The sequence below is a fragment of the Carassius auratus genome, chromosome 10, assembly GCF_003368295.1.
Source record: "Carassius auratus strain Wakin chromosome 10, ASM336829v1, whole genome shotgun sequence".
Taxonomy (NCBI): domain Eukaryota; kingdom Metazoa; phylum Chordata; class Actinopteri; order Cypriniformes; family Cyprinidae; genus Carassius; species Carassius auratus.
Genome location: NC_039252.1, coordinates 14,149,075 through 14,166,259, shown reverse-complemented (window position 1 = coordinate 14,166,259; position 17,185 = coordinate 14,149,075). Strand labels below are relative to the sequence as shown.

At 38.4% G+C, this 17,185-nt stretch overlaps 3 protein-coding genes across 6 annotated transcripts in view; 1 reads left to right on the top strand and 2 right to left on the bottom strand.

Moving 5' to 3' along the window:
• Positions 1 to 7,422, bottom strand: part of LOC113109954 (stAR-related lipid transfer protein 13-like) — a 48,844-nt gene extending 41,422 nt beyond the window's left edge. Inside the window, exon 1 of one of the 2 annotated variants that reach the window (XM_026273874.1) lies at positions 7,402 to 7,422. In XM_026273874.1, coding sequence (XP_026129659.1) covers positions 7,402 to 7,407 — 6 coding nt within the window. In that variant the 5' untranslated portion in view covers positions 7,408 to 7,422. Of the gene's footprint in view, positions 1 to 1,914; positions 2,051 to 7,401 lie in introns of those variants that run through there. The other variant, XM_026273875.1, reaches the window with a different exon arrangement.
• A 261-nt stretch (positions 7,423 to 7,683) lies between these two features.
• Positions 7,684 to 10,263, top strand: LOC113109955 (replication factor C subunit 3). The gene is made up of 9 exons (XM_026273879.1): positions 7,684 to 7,901; positions 8,184 to 8,321; positions 8,406 to 8,473; positions 8,554 to 8,651; positions 8,806 to 8,987; positions 9,275 to 9,411; positions 9,562 to 9,660; positions 9,809 to 9,878; positions 9,998 to 10,263. The coding sequence occupies exons 1-9, from the start codon at positions 7,815 to 7,817 to the stop codon at positions 10,187 to 10,189; spliced, it is 1,071 nt and encodes a 356-aa protein (XP_026129664.1). The 5' UTR covers positions 7,684 to 7,814; the 3' UTR covers positions 10,190 to 10,263.
• Positions 10,264 to 10,594: 331 nt separating this feature from the next.
• LOC113109953 (klotho-like) lies at positions 10,595 to 16,943 on the bottom strand. 3 transcript variants are annotated; one of them, XM_026273868.1, is made up of 7 exons: positions 16,092 to 16,943; positions 15,309 to 15,993; positions 14,670 to 15,180; positions 14,184 to 14,452; positions 12,619 to 13,744; positions 10,962 to 11,203; positions 10,595 to 10,783 (listed from the first exon to the last, which is right to left on the bottom strand). In XM_026273868.1, exons 1-7 carry the CDS (start codon positions 16,136 to 16,138, stop codon positions 10,727 to 10,729), a joined length of 2,937 nt encoding a protein of 978 aa, XP_026129653.1. In that variant the 5' UTR covers positions 16,139 to 16,943; the 3' UTR covers positions 10,595 to 10,726. The 3 variants fall into 3 exon arrangements, with proteins under 3 accessions (XP_026129653.1, XP_026129652.1, XP_026129654.1); XM_026273867.1 differs by having other exon boundaries at positions 10,595 to 11,203; XM_026273869.1 differs by lacking the exon at positions 10,595 to 10,783 and having other exon boundaries at positions 11,106 to 11,505.
• Between the last annotated feature and the right edge of the window lie 242 nt (positions 16,944 to 17,185).

Genomic DNA, 17,185 nt, shown 5'->3' with positions numbered 1-17,185 from the left:
TTAATCGCCAGCTGTGTTTGACAACACTGACACCACACAATCAAAATCCTGATCACAGACCTGATTCTACCTCATCCTGAGATGAGCCCATGACAGGAAATGAAATTATTTGGTGCATTTAGTGTAAACGTCACTATTAATTCCCTCAAGAGCTCTCATAAGAGAGAAACTGGTCCGACTCAGCCCGAGACTAGAGTCACGAGGTTAAGAAATGTCACACGGGATCACAAGGGTGAAATCAGGCTGTATGCATAATCTCTGACTCTTTCTAAAAACGAGTCTCTATTAGAGAGTGATGGACAGAAGTCTTATACAGGAAACAAAAACAACAGCAAAACTTTCATAGGCTACTTTTTAAAGTAAAATATGGTATAGGAAATAGGAGAAATTCTTCCTGTCAGTTATGATCTGTCCTATCATAATAAACGTGAAAATTGATAAAATAAATCTTAAAAAAAAATAGTAATATAATTAAATACATTTTAAAATAAAATAAAAAAAGTTAAGAAACACTCAAGAGGGGTACAATCCAATAGAAAAGGATTTCCGGAAAGCATTAAAGGGATACTCCACCCTAAATGAAAGTTTTGTCATTAATCACTTAACCCCATGTCGTTCCAAACCTGTAAAAGCTTTGTTCGTCTTCGATGATGGCAGATGGACTATTCTGAAGATGTCTTTCATACTTTTCTGGACTCTGCCAGTGTAATTTACTTGGCAGTCAATGGGACAGTCACAAGCCTCCCGGTTTTCATCCAAAATATCTTAAATTGTTTTCTGAAGACGAGCTAAGCTTTTACGGGTTAGAAACGACATGGGGTTAAGTGATTAATGACAAAACATTTATTTGGGGGTGGAGTATCCCTAGTGTCACTAAAACTAGATCTGCAAATTTTCTCTCTGTGACACATAAATAGCTATTTTTAGGAGGAAGTAGGCAAAGAGATCTCAGACAAACCACAGTAAATTAATCAAAGTTACATTGTCTAATGCGGAGGCAAAGAAAGAGGATGTGCACACTTACTCCACCTAACATTTGTCATTTACACGCACACACACACAAACATAAATCTTATCTACGGTAGCACTACCTAATGAAATTCAAACAGATCAATATGGGAAAGAGTCATTCAAGGACACATGTGATGTAAACATGTTTGGATCATGTCATGGGGGCTGTTTTTCTCCATGTTGCCTCACTGCTGGACTGAGCAAACAAATGCATTTGAACTTCAGTTCAGCATGGTCACTTGCTCTGTAAACCTCATTCCATCAGTACACACTTGATTTCATTAATCAAGAGCCTTAAGAAGGTACGTCTAGGACTGTTTTAGTTTCAAGAGAGCTAGAAACACCTAAGGCTTTGAAACACCGGCTTAAAAATGTTGTGCGACTACAATTATCCCTTTGTTGTAACAGACTCAAGTGATCTCATGAAATTAAACATGACAACAGATGCACTCCTAGAAACAAGAACAACTACAGCGCATGAAAGTATTTTTTTCCCTTAAATCAAGACAAATTTACTTGAAGAAAAGTATTTAGATTTAAACAGTTTAACTGTTTTATAGGATTTGTTGTTTGTTTGTTTTTTAAATCAAGTAACCTTGGTGAATATTAGAAACCTCTTTTTAAAACATAAGTGTAACATTAGTGTTTTTTTTTTTTTTTTTTTTTACAAAATAGTTAAATCACTGTTGTTAATTAGCACAAATCTCTTTCAGTTTAGTTTTATCCATTAAACATGGGGAAAAACAAACACATTATCCTGCTTTAATATTGCATTTGGATACAATTTATGGAAAACTGGATGTTTTTTTTTTGGGGGGGGGGTTAATACATTCTTACAATGAGTTGGAAATTACAGCACAAAAGGTAATAACTAAATGCAGCAAAGTAAGTTATCTCATCTACCTTTCTCAGACAAGAGTCGCTCCCTTTACTCAAAAAGAAACAAAACAGCAGGCTGTTCCCTGATCATACTGTCCGGTTTGGAATTCCAGGTGAGAGATGATTCTGCACCGCTGTCCTGGAGGGCACATCAACAGCATTAAATAAGAACTGAAATGTCACCGACTCAAGCACGCACATCTGAAGATTCCCCAGTGCCAGCTCATGCACAATTGAAATTATCCTGGCAATGGGACAGCGACATGACCTCACATCCTCTTCCTCTTTTCAGACTTAAATTTCAAGCAGGCTTTTGGCTTTATCTCAGATACAGCTTGTTGTGCAACAGCTTTCTGGAGCAAACACGACAAGTTGCCCCAAACAGAGGGGCCATATTTACACCCTCATCAAGAATGCCACTTTTGTCTTCAGAACTCGCAACAGACATTAGCATGTACAGCAGCTATTTCTGTAGGGTGGGTGTGTGCTGGATAAAAGAACTGGGGTGTTAAAACCATGCTCTTCCCTCGTGGCCCTTGAGTCCCCCTTGTCCACCCTCTCAAAAACCCTCACCCATCACACAATGGTTGACTGTCTCCAAAGTTCCCGCTTGACTCTGGAGGAATGTCCGGCTTGGATAAGGCCCAGTGTGCACGTCTTAACACTGTACTGGGTCTGTGAGGTTACTGCTGAAGCAACCCCAAAGACACGTTCACGGCGTCACAGGACCCTCCTCATGGACCGTAGTTCTCTCACATGAGGCGATAGCTATGTTTCCATCCAAAGATGCAAATTTAATTTATGCACCAAACTGGAATATTGCTTACAACATTTGCAAATTAAGCACAATTTCCATCCAAAGAGTCAAAGAGAAAAAAAATGCCACTTCCAGATAAACTGGCACTAAATATCCCACTGAAAAGTAGGAGAAGCCACTGAATATAATAATTTTCATAAATGATAAATTACTTGCACCTCAGAGCGAGCAGATGAAACACAATAAATGCTGTCATTGCTTTAGGAAGTGGTTGCTGCTGTTTGGGAACACAGTCATGTAAGGCAAATACTGTATACAGAAATGCTTTGATGACAGACTTTGCTCAGGCATTTCAGAACAACCAAAACAACATTCTAGATGCAGTGCAACGAGATCGGTTCCTCAAGTTATCACATCCCATCATGCAAAGTCACGTGACGTTTTTGATGCACACGGTGGAATTTATTCAGTAAATGTGTTTCCATCATAGTTTCTGGGCATTTTTTCTTATTGATTAAAAAATGTATCCTACCAAGGCTGTATTTATTTGATTAAAAACACCGTAAAAACTGCAATATTGTGAAACTTTATTATAATCTTAATTTGTCTCTGTTTGAATATATTTTAAAATGTAATTTATTCCTGTGATGGCACAAGTTGAATTTTCAGTGTCACATGATCCTTCAGAAATCATTCTTGTCTGCTGATTTGGTGCATTAGAAACATTTCTTATTGTCATCAGTGTTAAAACAGATTTATTATATTTAATATTTTACCTATTTTTCAGGATTCTTTGATGAATACAAAGTTCAGAAGGTCAGGATTTATTTCAATTAGCAATGTTTTGTAACATTATACCTGTTATACGAGTCATTTTCGATCAGTTTAAAGTGTCTTTGCAGAATTCTCCAACATCAAAAAATCCTATGCAACTACAGTATAAAAATAGATCTCTGTCTGTATCCTAAAAACGCAGGGTAAGCGTGCACTATTAGCATCTATATGTGGTAATCTCAGAGGTTTCGGCTGGGGGCCAGATGGCACATTCTGTCAACCAATAACAAAACAGAGGATTTTACCATGGAAAAGTAACCGCAGGCTTTCTCCAAAACAATTATCCTTAATTAATGCAATACTAAATTAATTGAGGGTGTTGTCTACGCACATGGCAATGCATTCCACTACTGCTGTCATTACTGCTGATGTATGCTGAGCTGGTGTCAGTAATTATGTTTATATGATGCTTTTCACACAAGGAGTTAGTTTCCACCTATAGAATCCATAGACAACACGCAGTGCTAAGCAGTTTATTCTATATCAGTTATCCATTTTGTGATATATTCGCATTATTTTACTATTGCTGGGAGATTCTGATGCTATGTCACTTAATGTCTCTATGTCACTTAATAAATACAATAAAGAGTTGAATATATAGTGGAACTGTAGTGCATTATCTTAGAATTTAGCTTTATGAGCTATACATTTACATTTATTCATTTAGCAGACGCTTTTATCCAAAGTTTATCTATACGTATAATTCTTGAAATATTTTAAATTTGCTTATAACTTCATAAACAAAAAAAAAGAAAAAAAAAGAAAGACACAACTTTTAACAGTAAACCAAGCTGTCCACAGATGATCTGACAATTTATTGCATGTAGTATTTTCATTTTTTTTTTTTGGTGCTATAAGGTTTGCCATGGCAACCATTTCAAAAACAAATACAGCACCTAACAACTAGTTATCAAAACGGATGGACACCAGCAAACATCAGAACATCAAATAAATTATCCAGAACAAGAGGGAATGCCACTTTGACTATGATATAATTACCAATGTTCATATCAATAGTAAAAGCCTACTTAAATATATTTACTATAAGACCTGTAATCTCTATCTCTATATCTCTATAGATAATCTCTATATCTTTAGAACAAAAATTAAGATATTTTTCATGAAATCCAAGAACTTTCTGAACTTCCATAGATGGCAATGCAACTGACACATTCAAGACCCAGAAAGGTAGTAAGGACAATGTTAAAATAGTCCATATGACTTCAGTGGTTTAACCATAAGTTTATGAAGCTACGAGAATATTTTTTTGTCAGTTTTGAACAAGAGTGTCACAATGCATGCATGTGGTGCTGCTGATGCAGAGGCCGGCATTTGTACAGTATGTAGAACATCCATCTCGCCTAGCTCATCATCTGTATGTGGTTCAAAAAAATATAGGCTGGGCAACAAGTCATCCTCTGTCGAAACCTTCAGACAGATTTACGAATATAGTTTTATGTACAGAGTAATAAATCTTCTGCTTGTAAACAAGGCGCAGCACATCCAGGTTCTATGTCAGAACGCAGAAGAAACCTTCGTGTTCCGAAGATGAAAGAAGTTCTTGCAGGTTTGGAACAACATGAGGGTAATTAAAGACAGAACATTCATTTTGGGGGGAACTCTCCCTTTAAGCATTCAAAAACTCCAAAGACAAAAAAGAGACTAGTTTATCATTAATTCTTTCTATTTTTTATGGAATATGTCAAAGATCAATTATACAATACATATAAAACATCACTGATCAGCGAGCACGGATCATTGAGCAGCATCCTGTAAAAGCACTTTTTCACTTAATTATTTCTCATTATTTAAGGGCCATTCTTAAATCAAATGCGAGTTGGCGAATTTAGCTTCTTTCTACACTTAATATCTTGCCAATGATTTGTGTACAGAGTTCTTTTCTATGATTGAGTGAGCTTTGCAGCAACATGAACATTTAATGAATGCTGAAAGCACTGCAGTGTATGCTTGTGCTGCAGAGTGTGTCTGTGTGAACGCATGTCTCCGTGTGACACACTGCATTTCATAGCAGAAGACATTCCATCACTCTATGTGTTCTCCGCACTCCCCCAGCTTCACATGGGTAAAAATAGTCCCTCACACACACACACACACAGACACACTGGAGCTGTGTGTTTGGGAATCTGGAGATCTGAGGTTGTAAACAAACAGGAAGTGGCTTCGTCGCCATCCACTAAATGAGGGTTCTTTTTTTCTAATTGTCGCCATTACTGGGGGAAAAGTTGGGGGATTTTTTTTAAGACCCAGAACTTGTTTAAAGAGGCCCCTATGTGAGAACCCACACTGAGCAGCCTGGGACAGACATGAGTGCTACAGGACAAAGCTATTTGTTCATTTGGTGGAAGTGTCCAGCCTGTGGAAAGCATGTTCCTAGCATTAAATGTGGCCACTGGGGACACCCCAAAATAATCTGCTCTTCAATTTCTGTCTCTATCATCTACTGCATCAAAGCCTCTCTCTTTCACTCCTCACAATAATTCCTTTTGAGGGTCACCATCAGTGCCAGGATTGTGGGGAGAATGTATCGCTCATAACATTGTAACAGAACATGCTTTTTACCGTGTAAAGATGACTAAATGCTCCCCAGACTGGCCCTGGAATTGCATTGGTTAGGAATTATGATACTCAAAACAGAGCTGAGGAACAAAACACATATATTAGAGTCCATACTAAGATTCTCAAGGATGTAATGAGTGTTTTAATAACTCTAAAACATTTCCCAGCATTCCAGTAGAAACAATTATTCATAACCTTCTGAACAACAGAGTATTGACAGACTGACCCACTTTTAAAAAACACCTGGGCACCGCTGAGAGCAGATAAAGCTTCGGCAGCATTTTATAAGTCAAGAATGCAATATATTATTAATCACTGTCGAATGAAAAAAAAAACACACCATTGTAGATTATATTTACATATCTAGAAATATATATATATATAATCAAACTTTGATGCAAATCAGTGTGCAACTTTAATTTAAATATGAATTAAATACACATAAGAATAAAACCAAATCAAGAACACCCTAGCAACCATCCACAACTTCCTAATAAGCAAAAACTACTTACATTTTCTTGTGAAAAAATAAATAAAAATCAAGTCATATAGTTGTCATGCTTTCATTTAAAGACATAATGAAGCCACAATGCATGTTCGTGCCTGTGCCACAAACTCACAACCCAGAGATATAAATACACTCTTTTGGGGCTTTAAAGTGTCTCTAGGCCTCATTGACAGGATACAGACTAAAAAAGATGCAAAAAGCAAGAAGTGCGTTCTCAGAATTCATAACAATATGTTGCAATGCATTTTGGGAAAGTAAATATCAGGACTGCCTGGCATCTGGTCACACTAACCAAACTGATGAAGACTGAAGTGCCTTACAATCTAATGAACCGCTTACCTGTCCAACACAAAATCTTCATGCTTCCTTTATAATCTGACACCGGATCTCTTACAGCATTGTTCTAAAGTTTGGGGTTGGTAAGATTTTTCAGATGTCTTTGAAAGAAGTCTCTTATGTTTAACAAGACTGCATTTATTTATTTGAAACAGAAATCTTCTGTAACATTGTAAATGTCCTTCCTGTCACTTTTGATAAATTGAATACATCTTTGCTAAATAAAAGTATTATTTCCTTAAAAATATATAATATATTTGAACAGTACTGTATGTATAGATTTCTTCTGGTATTAGACATCTAAAGAAAACTGTAAGCATAAGCAAGCATCTACTGTAGCTGTATGTGTTACTGCCATCTAGTGGTATACTTTTATGTCATCTGCATTGTTCAAACCTCTTTTCCCAGAAAAGATAACAAATAAACAATAATAAGAAATACAAACAAGCAAATGCAAATGTCAACGAAAAAAAAAAAAAAAAAAAAAAAAGTAACTCACATTCATTTTCGCTTCTGGCTGGCATCTCCTCTGTAGTCAGGTACTTCATGAAGAGCTTCATCAGCTTCACCCTGATCTGAGAATTGCTCCTGTAATTTCATGTTCTGTTAGTGCTCTGACAAATTGATTCAGCCAGACCACAAGGCATACAGGTCTGAAACAATGTGAACTACACTGTTCGTATACTGGTCATAAATAAAATCCAAGCTGGCGCTGAACTCTAAGGAGCGCAGCAATGTAGTTTTACGAAACGCGAAAGCACTTGTCCCTCTACGCTCTCTGTATACGTTCTGACAGTTTGCTGCTGCGCGGGTTTACATTTCGCGGGAGCAGGCAGCTCAAAATAACATTCTTAGATAATTATTATTATTATTTTTACAGACGCGTTATATTCTTATCATTCAGAGGAGAAAATGAGTTTATGGGTTGATAAGTATCGACCATCGTCCTTGGCTAAACTCGACTACCACAAGGAGCAAGCAAACCAGCTCAAAAATCTGGTAAAGAAGCAGAAACTATCTATAAAGAGAACTGGTGTTTGTGTTTGGCCAGACTAAAGTCAGTTAAAAATAACTAAATATTAATAAAATTTTATGTACGTCATTGCGCTCTCTTCTGGAAGAAAATGTTGTTTACGAATTGTTTGTTTACAGTTGCAGCAACATACTGTCCAGTAACGCTAGCTGCGATATAATTCAATGTGCTTCACATATTAGCCATACTGTTTTTAATTAACGTTAGTACTTAATAAAATAATTATCTCTCACTGGTTAATTGTATAGGTCCAGTGTGGTGATTTTCCCCACTTGTTGGTTTATGGACCGTCTGGTGCTGGTAAGAAAACACGGATCATGTGTTTGCTCAGAGAACTGTATGGTCCCGGGGTCGAGAAACTCAGAATTGAACACCAGTCCATCACGGTATTTAAAAGAATAGCCATGAACTGTTTTCCAATTGTACAGCCTCATACTACAGTATTAACTATCAGTGTTTGTCTGTTGTAGACTCCATCAAAAAAGAAGCTTGAAATCAACACAATTGCCAGCAACTACCATATAGAGGTCAATCCAAGGTAATGCAAAGATCGACTCGGCTCTGTGTATGTTGGGAGAATTTAGTAGCAGAACCTCATGGCTGATCTGTTTTCTTCAGTGACGCTGGGAACAGTGACCGTGTGGTCATTCAGGAGCTGATCAAAACTGTCGCCCAGTCTCAGCAGATTCAGTCCAGTGCTCAAAGGGAGTTCAAAGGTTCGGCTTTTTTCTTTGATTGGGTTAGATGATTAATCTGAACGTTGAATAGCTAAGAGCTGTGTCTGGATTTGATGGCTTTATATTAATGATCTGTACATTATGCAGTAATATAACAGAACTGGCAACGATAAAATGTCTAATCTCTTCACAGTCGTACTGCTGACGGAGGTGGATCGTCTCACTAAAGATGCCCAGCATGCCTTGCGCCGCACGATGGAGAAGTACATGTCCACTTGTCGACTGATTCTGTGTTGCAACTCCACCTCAAAAGTGATTTCCCCCATCAGGAGCAGGTGTCTGGCTGTGAGAGTCCCCCTGCCAAGTGTGGAAGAGGTGACGTTTTCTTTTTCTTTTTAAGATATTTTTACATTTATTCAGCAAGGGTGCATTTGAAAAAATGACATTATATACATTTATAATTTTAGAAAGAAATAAAGTTTAAAATTAATGCCATTCTTACGACATTTCATTAAAGAATCCTGAAAACCGTACTACTGTTTTTTCTGTATTTTTATCAGTCTTGGATTCTTTCTTGAATATATATACGTTTAAATGATAAGTTTTAAATTCACATGTGTTTTGCTTGACATGTTAAAACAACCCAGCCTTTGTCCTCTCAGGTGTCCAGTGTTCTGTCAGGCGTGTGCAGGAAGGAGGGGCTGTTGCTTCCTCCTGAACTGGCCAAACAGATCGCTGAGAAATCTGGCCGTAACCTCCGTAAAGCCCTGCTGATGTGTGAGGCCTGCAGAGTTCAGCAGTAAGTCAGCAAGAATAAAGAATGTAGAGAATGAAATTAATGACCAGTGCTGTTCAATCACAAATGAAGCCTCTGAATGATCATTACTCACTTGAAGTCAATGCCACACATACATTTAAGTAATCTGTTCCCAAATTGACTTTCCTGCAGGTATCCATTTTCCCCAGACCAGGACATCCCTGAGACAGACTGGGAGGTTTACCTCAGAGAGACTGCTAATGCTGTAGTAAGCCAGCAGAGCCCTCAAAGGTCAGAACATACATGAATGCAAGCACACAGTTAAAATCCCCGGCTGTCCTTTACATTTACAATAGATTTGAATGAATTTGGTTTCAATAACCTGGTATGTTTTTAAATGATATACATGTTAACTAAAGCGTCTATTATATTTGTACAGACTTTTGGAGGTTCGGGGACGATTGTATGAACTTCTGACTCACTGCATCCCACCTGAAGTCATCATGAAGGTATAGTTACTTATCAGCATAAATAAATAATGTGTACTGTGAAATAGTTCAATTGCAGAATTAAATAAGACCGGTGAACAATCACGGCATTGACACTTTTTCTTTGCATGGTATTCCAGGGCCTGGTGACAGAGTTGTTAAGTAACTGTGATGGACATTTGAAGGCTGAGGTGGCTCAGATGGCGGCATACTATGAACACAGACTGCAGCTTGGCAACAAAGCAATCTACCACCTGGAGGCCTTTGTGGCTAAATTCATGGCCATCTACAAGAAGTTTATGGAAGATGGACTTGACAACTTTATGTTCTGAGCCACTGTAGCCTAAAAGAATAAGATATATTCATTAACTGTTTGTTTTTCATAATAAAAACAATTAAAAATGTTCTTGGCCTGCTGTTATTGCTATTTGGGTATCTAATCAAAGAGGTACAGAATTTCTCATGACCACATGCAAACATGAGTATTAAAAAAGCATAATATAATCCTTATATGGAAATATAGCTTTAAAAGGGCAGATAAAGAAAATGATAAGAGTACATATAAATTATAGGTAATGGAAAATTAAAGATATCAAAGTTACTTTACACTGACATTAAGTATAACATTAAACATTTATTTAATACATTAAATTGTATATATATATATATATATACACCTCTGTAACATCACTTACTTAAGCTAACCATAGTAAGGTCTTCAAAACGTAAGAACAGATTTAATTACATTCCCCCATAACTTATATTCTACAACTTGTGTGCAAAAACCAAGCCGTTGTGCAAACTTGATCAAATAATGCAATATTCATTTTCTTACAAATAAATAGTGTTTTTACATGGTAAAACTGCAGTTAAATAATTATCCCTGCATTCCTGGCTTGTGTAGTAGCCATTAAGATTTTCCAGATCTGCAACAATTTAAGAAAGTGTTAAAAGCATAGTATTTAAACTAACCGGTAAAACAAATAAATAAAAAGTGTAAGTGTCCACTGGAACCATTTTCTTTCATTTTCTGGTGGCTATTTTGTGCCTTTTGACTGCATAGTAGATAACAAGGCACACTGTGATCAGCATGCAAGAGCTCACCAGAGAGAGAAAGCCAACAACAGGCTGCTTGGTGAGGAGCACTGGAGCATGGGGACAATGTTGTTGAGGTGTGCCTGGGGCAAGGAACCCGTTGTTGCGGATAATGTCTTTGTAATGGGCCAGTGAAGATTTTGAAATGACCTCCTCCTGCACATGACCATACATGCCAAAGCCTGGATCCCGCTGGTCACTGAATGCATATGCAAAATATCCCTTCAGATTGACTCCATCCAGTGTATATGCTAAAAAGAACCAATCAGAAGTTAGAAAACAACTGAAGAGAACTCATGACATAACTATAAAGCGAATTCAGATGACAAAGTAAATAAGGCCTTGCCCGTGTTTTGGGAATGGTAAACAAATATTTTTCTGAGCGGCTTGCTAGTTTTCCTGAGATCAGCAAACTGTTTCCCCAGTTTTCTGCTTAATAATTAAGCTGCTGTGTGTGGATGTGTGTGTACAACGTGAGCTTTGTGGCTCCAAATAGAATCAGCATTGCTTTGAGTCATCAGAATTTATCCAAGTGGGTTAATGTACTGTGAAACTAAAAAAAAAAGATGTTGTAAAATTCAACGCCTAGGACACACTACAAACATGATAAATTTTTTATAGATTTGTATTTTATAAATAAACAACATATAATATTTAAGCACTTCCGATAAGTTTAATTACATCTATGAGTTACATTTAATATCAGTATACAATCTTAATAATCTTACTATTTTAAATAATATGAATAACTAACACCTCATTTTATTTTTATTAAAATTTACAAGAAAGGTTTTCAATGGAGCTAATAAAAACAAAAAAATAGCCATATTAGGAAAACCTAATTAATAAATGTTAAAACTTACAGTATCAGATTTGATACACAAATTACAAAGGCCTCTAAACTGAATGAAAAAAAACTTCTACATTCCTTCTGTCATCTGAGTGAGAGTTTATATTTTTTTAGCAAGTAAATAAATTTAAGCACTTCCGATAAGTTTAATTACATCTATGAGTTACATTTAATATCAGTATACAATCTTAATAATCTTACTATTTTAAATAATATGAATAACTAACACCTCATTTTATTTTTATTAAAATTTACAAGAAAGGTTTTCAATGGAGCTAATAAAAACAAAAAATAGCCATATTAGGAAAACCTAATTAATAAATGTTAAAACTTACAGTATCAGATTTGATACACAAATTACAAAGGCCTCTAAACTGAATAAAAAAAAAACTTCTACATTCCTTCTGTCATCTGAGTGAGAGTTTATATTTTTTTAGCAAGTAAAAATAATATCAAAGTATTATATAAAGGGCTTTGCTTTTAAGGAACATTTTTGTGTGTATTTTTCAGTCATGATTGTATTGCATCGCATTATATGTTTGCCCCTCACAATAAAAACTACAGAGCTTTAAACATCTGCAATAATGTTATAAATATCTCACTGATTTACATTACAAACTGTCAGAATTTCATCTTACTTTTTTGGACATATAAATATCCGTAAAGGCACCAACCTGCATATTTGCTCCTTTTGGGCCTCTGAATAAAATGGGGTGTTTTTTAAGGCTTTTTTTTTTTCTCAAAACACTGGGATCTGTATAAGCCACCCTGTATGTATTTATTGAAGCCAACACGGTATATTGTATGGGTCCTTACCTTTTAAGGCCTCATTAATGTAGTTGTAAAAGTAGTAGACACGCAAGCTATCCTTAAAACTAGCAGTGTCCTCTTGAACACCATTGGCCATTACGTAAATGGGAACCCCTTTGTATCGAGAGTTAACCCAGTTCAGTGCCTTGCGAAGACCCCAGGGAACCACAGGAGAGTTTGGTCTTGAAGACATGATCCAGGTCACATCAGAAATCAGCTGTACCTTCAGCTTGTCTTTGAAGGTATATGTGTCCTCCACTCCATCATACACCATCGAAGTAGTAAAATGGCTGATGGCGAAGAAATCGTAGGTTCCTTTAACCAACAGCCGGTCTTCATCGCTGAATTTAGGTAAGTGGTAGCTGAAGAGATCAGTATTGTTTCGCTGTTGGAGCCAAGTGCGCATCACCCCTGGGTAATCACCACTACCAAAGATGGGATCTGCAAACCAGCCGACTCGAAAGTCTAGAACTCGGTTTGCAGGCTCAGAGTCCTCTCTGTTGAAAGAAAACGCAGGTTCGACCCAGTCCATATGAAGGACCAGCGATGCCTTACCACCTTGGGCTCTGCGGAATTCAGTGTCGTAGACGTGCCAAGCTAAAGCATGCGCACGGAGCAGCTGGTGGCCCACAGTGTATTCAAGGTCTTCATCATTAGGTTCATTCAGCGTGATCCACAGCTTCACATGAGCTCCTAGTCGTTGGAAACACAACCTGGCGTAGTCTGCAAAGGCCTGAACTGTCTCCTCGCTCTGCCAGCCCCCACCAGCCTCCATGGGTGCCGGCAGGCTGGACAGTTTCCCTGTGTGTTGCCAAAGGGTCACAACAGGGGTCACGTTAACCGTTCGTAGCTCACTGACAAAGCAATGGTAGTATTTCAGAAGTGTTTCGTTAGCATCAGACACCCGGCCTGTTGGAGTAATGGAGGACCAGTTGATGGAGAATTGGAAGTGTGTGACTTGCATACGGTGCACGTCAGACACCTGCTGGAGGATGCTGCCGTAATTGGCACAGTGGTATTTCCTGTGCATAGGGGGCACCCGCACACCCGGGACCTTTTTCAGCTCTCCGTTACCAGAAACGTTCCAGATGTAAACGCTAGGGTCGGCAAACTGGCTAGGTATAGTATCAACCTTCAAATCAGGATCAGAAGGCAGAATTAAAAATAAACGAAATAAAAATACATTTTCAATATATCCAAATGCTGTATATCAATGTTTGAAGCCTGAATAAAGATCAAAGACTAAAGTTAAACACAACAGAAGATCTAAACAGAATCTAAGTTCTAACAAAATGACCTTTGAGCGGGACAAACAAGAACAATCAAGTAAGTTTGATTTGCTGGGGTGAAGTGTACACTCTTAAGCCATTTCTTTTTATTTTAATGAAATGTGTGCAGTTAGATGGCATGCCCAGTGAGAATGATTTGGTTTAATGGGGATTATAAAATAAGGAGTGGGTGGATTTTAATAATTGTAAGGAGGTGGTGTTCATACACCATCAACACACATTTATGACCAAACACCATGTAAAAGTGGATTTTGAATAATAGGTGCCCTTTAAATTCATTACCTGTATTGAGTTGGCTGCAACTCCCCAGGCAAAGTCACAGGGAAAGACGCCCTGCGCAGGCTGGTTCTCAGGCAGCTGAGGGAAGCCATTCTTCTCTATGAGTTTGCTATAGAAAGTGGCAGAGGTCTTTGGCTCTCTTTTCAGATCAGCAGTGTTGAAATCCACAAAGAATAGCCCTCGTCGTATTCCATATTCACGGTACCACTCATACCCGTCCAGCAGAGACCAGGCTGTGTAACCAATCACATTTATTCTGTCAAAGCGAATTGCTGTAAAGAGAAGAAAATTACTGTTTACAATCAATTACTAACTGTGAAATGTGAATTGTTAATACTAAATAAATATACACTGTAAATGCTTCTTTAACCATTAAAAGATATATAAATAAGATAATCTCAAAATGGCAATATACTGGCTAATATTTAGTCTATTATTATTAATTCTATCCTTGTCATGTCATCAAACATCCTCAATTCATCAATGCACCTTTTAGAGTCTCCATAATAAAGCGCTTCAGATAGTACATATGCTTAGCATCCTTTGTTTTCGTGTTGCCACTTCCATACCACCCGCTCTCCACCACAAAGATGGGAGGATTGTTGTACTCGCCACCGACCCAGTACAGCAACATCCTCAGACCCAGGGCTTCTGTCTGGCCAAAGCGCAGACTTTCATTGATCAGCTGAAAACTAAGAGCAGGTCCGTGAGACAGGGCAAAGAAGTCTGCTGTTCCATTAACGTACAAGCTCTCGGCCTCCGTGAAGGTCGGCAGTCTGTGGATCAAATTGCGTTTCATGCAGGGTGGATAGTCTCCATCCACAAACAATGGTCGGGCGAACCAGCCAAGCACAAAGTCCAGAGAACACTGGCAGGCTTTCCTGTTCTCCTGTCTGGTTCTGCTAGGTTTGATCCAGTGGGAGGCCAAAGCCATGGACACTTGCCCACCCTGACTGGAACGATAACGGTCATCATACATGTGCCAGGCAGCTGCATGAGCCTAGAAGACAACACAGGTCAGAAAAAAAAGTCAATTCTTTATAATTGGAAATTTTTATGTCTATGTGTGTGGGTTGTATTATCTGTGTTTATTAAATATATAATTAATACATAAAAGGCTCTAATTACCTTTAGAAGATTATGTCCAACTCTGAAAGGCAAAACGGAGTCATTTTTGATACCAGGCGCCACAACCCCAGTTCCATATCCATGCCAGGCCACAGCAAAAGGATTATCAATGGTAATCCAAAATTTCACATCCGATCCAAACGTTTTAAAACAAAAATCTGCATATTCTCTGAATAGTTCCACCATAACCGAATTGCTCCAGCCTCCAAATAAGGTCTGCAAACTGTCTGGCAGGTCCCAATGATATAAAGTCACAATGGGCTGCACTTTAATTTTCTTCAATCCTCGAATTAGACTTTTATAATACTCCACACCTTTTTCGTTGTAGCTTTCTTTGGTGCCATTGGAGAAGATGCGCGGCCAGGACAGAGAAAAGCGGTAGTGACTGACTCCAAGTTGCTGCAGGGCTCGGAGGTCTCCCGGGATGTTGTGATAACTGTCACTGCCCACATCGCCTCTGGATACACGGGTCCCACCACGAGTGAAAGTATCCCAGATAGACTTACCCTTCCCATCTTTCTCCCAGGCTCCTTCAACTGAATAGGCAGCGGTGCCAACAGCCCACATGAACTTGTCAGGGAAAGTGTCATAGAGGAAGGCTTTGTCACTGGGATATGGAAGTTTGCTAAATCTATCCCATGTGTGCAGCCCTGTGCCTGGAGCAGCTGCTGTCCACTGTAGATGACTGAACAATATGAACGCCAAAACAATCCACGTCACTTTCATGGTGTCAGAGAACTGGACAGCTTTCCATATGTTAAACAAGTGAGTTGTGTCTCTTACCTCACTCCGAGCTGTTTGCAACTGTGGTATAACCCACCTGGCCCCATATGGGCCCGTTTTTTGTCCTCTCAGGAAATCTATCAATTATTACCCAGGCACTTGACGAGTAAATAGGTATCCAAGCGCTGCGCAATCCCAGCCTTCATTATAACACATTTCCTCCTGCTAGTGTATGACAGGGCAACAAATGGCTCTAAAGGACAACTGAATATGTTTTAAGACTGAAACCTATGAATGAACCACATATTAGGAAAGGAGGTGACTTGTGGTCAAGTATGGTTTAATTTAAATTTGTGCTCTGCATTTTATCCATCCAAGTGCACAAACACAGCATTGAGTAGTGAAAGACACACAGACACTGTTAACACACACCCACAGCAGTGGGCAGCCAATGCTGTGGTGCCCGGGGAGCACTTTGGGGTTTGGTGCCTTGCTCAAGGGTCTCACCTTAGTCAAGGTATTGAGGGTGGAGAGACCGCTGGACATTTACTAATCCCACCTACGATCCATGCCAGACCTGAGACTCGAACCCGTGACCTTTGGGCTCTCTAACCATTAGGCCATGACTGCCCCCGGACATATTACAGGAATGCTGATCGCTTAGTAGTTATCCAGTGATCCAAATTGGTTATCCAATGACTTTCAATTTATGAATGAAATACATCTACAGTACATCACATTAATGTTAACAGTCCAAGCTTGTAAAATGTATTGGAAATATACATATAAGTATTTTAAAAATGCTTCATACTGCCATGACTGAACTGGTCAGTCCACTGTTAAAGTGGTAGAGCATTGCGTTAGCAAAAGTAAGGTTGGGGGTTCGAATCCCAGGGAACACATGTTAGGAGAAAATTGTTAGCTTGAATGCAGTGTAAGTCGCTTTGGATGAAAGTGTCTGCTAAATGCTTTAAATTTTATTATTAACAGCTACACCTTAAAGCTGCAGTCGGTAACTTTTGACGCTCTAGCGGTTAATAAACAGAACTGCTTGCATCTTGCGGAAGAACATCGTAGCCGGAACTACTTCTCTCTGTTTATGTCTATGAAGAATCACAAAGGTACTGGGTTACTCCGCCGCGGTACCCCCGAAG

Excerpts from the sequence above, each read along its gene's own strand:
- LOC113109955 (XM_026273879.1), top strand. The coding sequence starts at position 7,815 with ATGAGTTTATGGGTTGATAAGTATCGACCATCGTCCTTGGCTAAACTC. Across the intron at positions 7,902-8,183 it reads CAAACCAGCTCAAAAATCTG|GTCCAGTGTGGTGATTTTCC; the intron begins GTAAAGAAGCAG and ends TTAATTGTATAG. Across the intron at positions 8,322-8,405 it reads TTGAACACCAGTCCATCACG|ACTCCATCAAAAAAGAAGCT; the intron begins GTATTTAAAAGA and ends TGTCTGTTGTAG.
- LOC113109953 (XM_026273867.1), bottom strand. The coding sequence starts at position 16,138 with ATGGGGCCAGGTGGGTTATACCACAGTTGCAAACAGCTCGGAGTGAG. Across the intron at positions 15,181-15,308 it reads TTGGACATAATCTTCTAAAG|GCTCATGCAGCTGCCTGGCA; the intron begins GTAATTAGAGCC and ends GTTGTCTTCTAG. Across the intron at positions 14,453-14,669 it reads TATTATGGAGACTCTAAAAG|CAATTCGCTTTGACAGAATA; the intron begins GTGCATTGATGA and ends TTCTCTTTACAG.